The 7,841-nt window shown below is 38.6% G+C and overlaps 1 protein-coding gene across 1 annotated transcript; it reads right to left on the reverse strand.

The window, feature by feature from the left end:
* Positions 1–5,002: 5,002 nt before the first annotated feature.
* Positions 5,003–5,491, reverse strand: LOC136879221 (cuticle protein 67-like; the record flags this gene model as incomplete). Its single annotated transcript, XM_067153064.2, has 1 exon — positions 5,003–5,491. A coding segment is annotated over one exon (489 nt), but the record flags the coding sequence as incomplete, so codon positions are not given.
* Positions 5,492–7,841: the final 2,350 nt, after the last annotated feature.

Here is a 7,841-nt window from a genome sequence, read left to right on the forward strand (position 1 = left end):
CTGTTACATAAATGATGTGATCGTGGGTTATATTTTTATTATGTGGCTTTTAATTCGTTTTACAATGTTCCTGTGTATCTTATTTACTGACTCTTTCCCCAGTTATAAGGGGTAGACACTACCGTACATTAAGTGACGTTAAAATGGCATCACTGAGGTTAGCGATCGTCTATTGTTTAAAGATGGCTGCTGACAGCTGTCAAAAGCACGTGGCATTGTTTACAAACAAGAGCACGTGGAATTTTTCAAATTGCCCGCCACCACGTGCCTAAGGTGGCAACTACGAGGTTTAGTGCCGTCAAGATGGCAGTACTGAGGTTAGCGATGTGTTGTTTAAATATGGCGGATGGCAGCTGTCAAAAAGCACGTGAGTGTCAAAAAATCACGTGGCTTCGTTTACAAATGCAAATTTCTCGCCAAAATTCTAATCTCCCGCCAAAATTCAAATTTCCCGCGCTTTTGCGTCAGCATCACGTGACCCGCTCCGCGGCCTCTGATTATCCCGTTGTGGGACTGTCTTAGTCCTTCTACTCTCCCTCCCGAATTCATTAAGCCTAGTTTTACGCTCGATTGCCTTTCCTGAGGCAACTCTATGTGGGGGATGTAATATGAGTGGTATGAGTGTAATATCATACCAACTTAAACTTTTTTCTTCTAAAACATATTAAATGAAGTTTTAATTGTAAATTATTATTTAAGAACTCATAACAATTTCTCACATTGTATAATTTCACTCTAATCTTATATTCTCATTTTATATTTTTTACCATGACAATCAGGATCCTGATTTTTATCTTTGAGTATGAGTGTAAAAAGGCTGATGATGCCCTTTTAAAAGGCGAAACATGTCCCTTCAAATTTTAGTTTAATAGGATGTAAGTCCTAACTTTGTAAATTCTATTGTATTGAATAGGTTGATCCTAATAAATTTTGGTAATATCTTAAATTGAACAGGTTTACCGTCAAACATCACGATAAATACTGACTAATCAAAGAGATGATAGTTTCTGTATGTTGGGATCAACCATTAGTAGAAGTGACTCGAGCAGTCCAGAAATTCTCCGAAGGCTTTCCCTTGGAAGAGTAGCATTCAAAGGCTTGGATAAGATCTTCAAGACGTATCTTTGCATACTAAAGTCAGAATGGTTAAGGTATTAGCCTCTCCCATACCTATATATGGTTGTGAAAGCTGGGTCATAAGGGTCAGAGTTGAATGCCTGTTCTCGTCGATCTCCACCAACGAAGGAAGAATCGTTTTGAGACTTCTGAAGAAGGATAACAATCGTTTACAGATTCTTTCAGCTGGCAATCTGAAGAGGTGAGCGTAAAAAGTTATCCTTCTTTTCAGGATTACGCTTGATATCTTTTCGCTGTGGGTGTATATTTTTAAGTTGCTCCGAAATCTGTAAACACAATCTCTGGGGTTGGGAACAAGAATTTTTCGGATAATCTTCCTTTCCTTAATTGCCAGTTTTTCAAGCAGGCGATCGTTCGAAGTGTTAAACGTTCTGCTGCATGTAATGCTTCAGGTCTAATTACAGTCTGATAATGTCGAATTTTTGCATTTCGAGAGATTAACATTTTGTTGTATGTGTTTTGAGTGAAACGGAAGGCTGCTTCAAACTTGTTGACACATGTTAAGACGGCGAACAGCTCAGAATTTTTGGATTCAACACTTTCACCAAGGTACTTGAACCTTTCCGCTTTCAAGATTCTACCCTGGATAGTCAGAAGATGTTGTAAAGCATGTATGATATTAGAAATGAAGTGGGTTTTGTTATAGAGGATTTTCAGCCAGGCTGAGTAGCTCAGACAGTTGAGGCCCTGGCCTTCTGACCCCAACTTGGAAGGTTCGATCCTGGCTCAGTCCGGTGGTATTTGAAGGTGCTCAAATACGTCAGCCTCATATCGGCAGATTTACTGGCACGTTAAATAACTCCTGCGGGACTAAATTCCAGCACTTCGGCGTCTCCGCAAACCGTAAAAGTAGTTAGTGGGACGTAAAGCAAATAATATTATTAGGAGATTTTGAGGCCAGTCTTAACTGGGCATCCATGCAAGTAATTAATTTGTTGAGTAGCTAGTTCAGGAGAGGAAGTAAGAAGAGCGAGGTCATCTGCAAAACACGGCAGTCAATACTGATTATTATTATTATTATTATTATTATTATTATTATTATTATTATTATTATTATTATTATTACTTCAGCAGCTTTGACAGAAAATACCCGTGAATACCGATGTGCTACTAAGAGTCATTAAACTAATTATTGCTGAAACACAGAGAGAGGTAGATGAAAAGAGAGATTGTGAGATACTGTAGCATGAAAGAATGAATGAATGAAGAATGGAAAATGGAGAGAATATTCAACGCCGTGGCGTAATCTCACTACTCCAAGTAAGCTGTAAATGATTATTATTATTATTATTATTATTATTATTATTATTATTATTATTATTATTATTATTATTATTATTATTATTATTATTACGGTCCCTGGTCAGATTATTAGGCCACCTCCAAGAAAAGATGTAAAATATACAGTTTGCTTTTAGTTTCCATATTTCTTGTCAAGTTCATGGTCATTTAACACTTGGAATACATCACTCACTTATTGTTGGCCAATAATATGTAATCCTGACTGTTGACCCGTTCTTAAACTGCCAATAATGTAACAAATTAACAAAGTAGTCTAGACATATCTATTCCCTGAAAATGTTCTGTTCATTGTTTAGTATCATTTAGCTGAGTGTCAGCGTATCAGTGCGGTCTGTGAAGTTGGCTTTGGTGAAATTATTGTGATTTAGTTCATTGGCGCAGTTTCTTTCAATTTCTTTCATATAAGTTTTGGCAGTTCCCTCACTAGGACAAAATTTTCAGAGGAATTTCTGAATATTGACATGGGCAAGCTCAAAGACCTAACAGATGAACAAAAAGCTGTAATAACTCATCTTTTAACAAAAGAGAACTATAATATAAGTGAAATATCCCGAAAATGCAATGTTTCGCGACAGTCAATCCGAAGAATAAAGGAGAAGTTAGAGAAGGGCTTGACTTTGAGCGCTAGGAGGAAAGGTTCCTGTGGTCGGAAAAAGATCATTTCGCCAAGAGGTGAACGTAAATGAATAAAAATAATTAAAGAAAATAGAACTGCAACGAATAAAGATGTGGTGGATAGTTTATATGAGGTGGGAATTCCAGCATCTGAAAGAACAGTTCGGCGAACATTGAAGAACCTTGGCATCAAGAACTGCAGGCCAGCAAAGAAACCAAAGCTCACGGAAAGGATGAAGAATCAAAGGTTCCAGTGGGCCAAAAAGTACAGGAACATCATTGCTGATGACTGGAGGAAGGTGAGTATCAGTTCTGGAAACTATTTTTACATTAATATATTGATTATAGCAAAGTCTAGCATGCACTGTAATTTGTTTTGCAGGTGTGCTTCAGCGATGAATCGACTTTCGAGGTATTGTCTGACAGGAAACAGTATGTGAAACGCAGGCCTAATGAAAAATATAATGAAGACTGTATTGTACAAACTGTGAAACATCCTCAATCTGTAATTATTTGGTCAGTGATAAGTGCTAAGGGACTTGGACGCCTTTACGTGGTGGAAGGGATGATGAATGAAGTGCAATATAAAAAGGTGCTTGAAACACAACTCCTCCCTCAGCTGCACGATTGGTATCCAAATGATGAAGAAATAATATTTATGCAAGATTCCGCCTCATGTCATACTGCAAAATCTGTGAAAAAGTTTCTGGCTGACAATAAAATACCGTTACTAGACTGGCCTGGCAACTCACCTGATCTGAACCCCATTGAGAACGTCTGGGAGCTGCTAAAGCGTCAAATTGGCAAAGAAAGAATCACAAACAAAGTGACATTGGTTGAGAGAATCACTTGGAATTGGAATTCAAATGAAAATTTGGTACAAATGGCTGTAAACAATATAGACAGCATGCCTCGCCGAATTTAAGAAGTAATTAAAGCAAGAGGCGGCTTGACAAAATATTGAGCTGTTAGTCACAACATGGTGTAATCACTTTAAAACTGTAATGTGTAATGTTCATAAATGTTTACAAATGTTATTTGTACACTTAAGACAAGAAAATTAAAATATAAAACAAGATATATTTGTTTTTTTCTAAATAATCTCAGAGTGGCCTAATAATTTGGCCAGGGACTGTATTATTATTATTATTATTATTATTATTATTATTATTATTATTATTATTATTATTATTATTATTATTATTATTATTATTATTATTGTGGTGATGCTGATGGTGGTGGTGTTGTTGGTGCAGGTGGTATGAATTTTTTAAAGGTCGAGGCACTGAGAAGTAACCAAATTTTCTACTTAAAGGCTTGCACTATACTACCAAAGAGGATTAAGACAAGGCCTTCATGTTATGTGTCATTCGCCTATTGGCATGTTAGTTAACAGTGAGAGAGCTGGCACTGACCGGCTAGTTGCTAACCAGCCTAGTTCAGTGTCACGTATAGTATAGTTGAATCTGTGGCTGTGTACTGTGAGGCGTCACTTGTTACTTGTTTCTTGATCAAGCAAGTCATTGAGAACACACCCTCTTGTTTAGGAAATAAACACCGACGTTGAATATATTCTTAACTTTATGACTTTTTCTGAAGGTGTTCTGATATATTATAGCAATGCTTTTGTCGTATCAATACACTAACTGCTCGGAAAGCGATGGCTGTTGTGAACTGCTTTAGCGTCTCTTGCACGCAGTGTACATCTCTGCAAGGCAGGGAGCACATTGACGGGCCTCATAATTTTCAGAATTTTAGAAAGTAATTCTATTATTGGGTGTTCGTGTATAGAAATAGAACACAAATGACAGAGTAAAATATCAAAATGTTTATTTACAGATAAATCAAACTATGTACAGAAAATACTAATAACTTAAGGAAGAGAAGAATTTAGATCATGACTATGCGGACTACATTGTGGGTATTGACCTCTACACATCATCTGTTTTCACCAGGCATAGCTGAGACCAAGACCGTTGCTGTAGGTCATGTGAGCGACGGCGGGGGCGGCAGAGTAAGCGACTCCGAGGAGACCGGCATGAGCAACAGCAGGAGCAGCATGTACAGCGGGGGCAGCATAGCCCAGGGCAGGAGCGGCATGCACAGCGGGGGCGGCATAGCCCAGAGGAGCGGCATGGGCGACGGCAGGGTAGGCAAGAGCGTCGTTGCTCACACGGACATCAGACTTGCTGACACTGGAGTAAGGAGTGTTGATAGACTTGGAGTAGGTGGAGACCTGTCCCAGGTTACCGGGAGTCCTCAGGATGTTGGAATGCTGGGCAGTGATGGCGGGGGTAGCGTAAGAATGGCCATAGGCAGGGGCGGCGTATGCGGGGGCAGCATATGCAGGGGCAGCAGCGTAACCCACGGCGGCAGGAGCACCTAGGTAGCCAGCGTTAGCAACAGCCAGCACAACGGCGAGGATCACAACCTGAAAAGAAAAGAAGAGTGTGTGATAGTTTGTAATTTACCTCTTAATCTCTGAGAGCAGTTAATGTGTAGCAGTCTGAGGAGCCACTACTTGCAAACAAAAAATCCTCAGCCCTCCAAATATTTCTAGCAGCTCTGTTATCGCTTTCTTCATCTGATGCTTATTCGCTTAGCCTTCTCTATAATTAAGTTGGAAGTGGGTGTGCATTGAATATAGTTTTGATTTAATGTTGGTCCAGAAGTTAATGAATCTGACCTTTTGGAGATAAATAAATTAGCGGGCGAGCTGACCGTGCGGTTAGGGGCACGCAACTGTGAGCTTACATCCGGGAGATAGTGGATTTCAACCCCGCCGTCAGCAGCCATGAAGATGGCTTTCCGTTGTTTCCCCATTTTCACAACACGCAAATGATGCTGGTTAATGATGATAGTTAAGGCCATGACCGCTTCCTTACCACTCCTAGGCCTTTCCTATCCCATCATCACCATAAAACCTATGTTTGTCTATGTATATATTATTATTTATTTTTTATTTAATTTTATCACATCATCTGTAATTGGGACATCCTTTAGGTGATAAATAAATAAACATATTCTATTCTATTCTATTCTATTCTATTCTATTCTATTCTATTCTATTCTATTCTATTCTATTCTATTCTATCTGTGTCGGTGTGACGTAAAGGAAGTTGTAGAGAAATAAATTACAGTACAATACTACGATCCCTCCTGTCTGTGTAAACAACAGAAGGCAGCTGCCTCAACAGCACATATCACTTAATAGGCTACGGTATCTGTGGTTTTAGTTCTTAGTGAATGGTTAATGTGATTGCTTTTTTCAGATTAGCGAGTGTTGCTCTATTTCGTTTTCCGCGTTTAGTATTATTGTATATTAGCGAGCCAAATATATAGTGCTTATAGAAATAGCGATTCCTGTTGGTAATGCAATGTATTCACGATGGCCCCATGCTAAGTGGGGTGCAATGGGCCTAGTTCAATGTTTCTTTCTGCTAGTGGTGATGGACTTGCCGTGATGTAAATATTCACTATGCTGGTTACGCCCGATATGGTGATTAATGTTTATTGAAAGAATTAAATAGCTGGCCATAACATAAAATACAATTACAGTAACCTACATCTCAGCTGATAATCACACACTCGCATAATTTTCTCTCCTAGTCGTTATTTCACTACAGTCGACATGCTATGTTATCTTAATGGAATATATGGTTTTCCGTGGTTTCCCATTTTCACACCAGGCAAATGCTGGGGCTGTACCTTAATTAAGGCCACGGCCGCTTCCTTCCAACTCCTAGGCCTTTCCTATCCCATCGTCGCCATAAGACCTATCTGTGTCGGTGCGACGTAAAGCCCCTAGCAAAAAAAAAAAAAAGCATGCAGATACACTTTCCCAGGAACACCTATATATATAAAATAAGAGTTTTGTCTGTACGTTGCTCAGAATTTAAAAAGAATGGTATTTCTTTATCGGTAGTGTCCACAGTAACAAGGAAACTCACTTTTTACTTTTCCGTAATTCTGTCTGTCTGTCTGTCTGTCTGTCTGTCTGTCTGTCTGTCTGTCTGTCTGTCTGTCTGTCTGTCTGTCTGTCTGTCTGTCTGTCTGTCTGTCTGTCTGTCTGTCTGTCTGTCTGTCTGTCTGTCTGTCTGTCTGTCTGTCTGTCTGTCTGTCTGTCTGTCTGTCTGTCTGTCTGTCTGTCTGTCTGTCTGTCTGTCTGTCTGTCTGTCTGTCTGTCTGTCTGTCTGTCTGTCTGTCTGTCTGTCTGTCTGTCTGTACACGCATCACGAGTAAACGGCTGTAGAGAATGTAATGAAAATCGGTATGTAAAGTCGGAGTGACTCACTAACTAGGCTATAAATCATGTTATTTGTGCTGAAGGAAATGTTAGTTTAGGGGAAGGCCTAAAATTTAATTCTCAAATATTTATGTTAATAGTGGTCCTATCGATAAATACTGAATAACTAAAGTTATATAGAATTAAATTTCTGATTTTTTATGTCTTATATATTTTTACCGTACCGGCTATGATAACAGAGATATTCATGAATTTGTATTTTTGTTGCTAAGTCCATATCAACGCTGATCCACGAAAAAATGGGTAAACAGAATTTATAGAAAATCGGTACATAGAGTCGGGAAATAATAATCTACAGTCTAAGCTATAAAGAATTGTATTCACCCTAGATGAAATGTTAATTTAGGTAAAGGAGGATAAATTTTAATTTTTAAATACAGTACCTATGTTATTGGTCCTATCGAAAAGTACTACATACCAGAATTTATAGAGAATACAATTTCTGATCATTTATGTTTTCTTTTATCTTGATGAGAGAGAG

This window comes from Anabrus simplex, chromosome 1 (genome assembly GCF_040414725.1).
Source record: "Anabrus simplex isolate iqAnaSimp1 chromosome 1, ASM4041472v1, whole genome shotgun sequence".
In the NCBI taxonomy this organism is placed as follows: domain Eukaryota; kingdom Metazoa; phylum Arthropoda; class Insecta; order Orthoptera; family Tettigoniidae; genus Anabrus; species Anabrus simplex.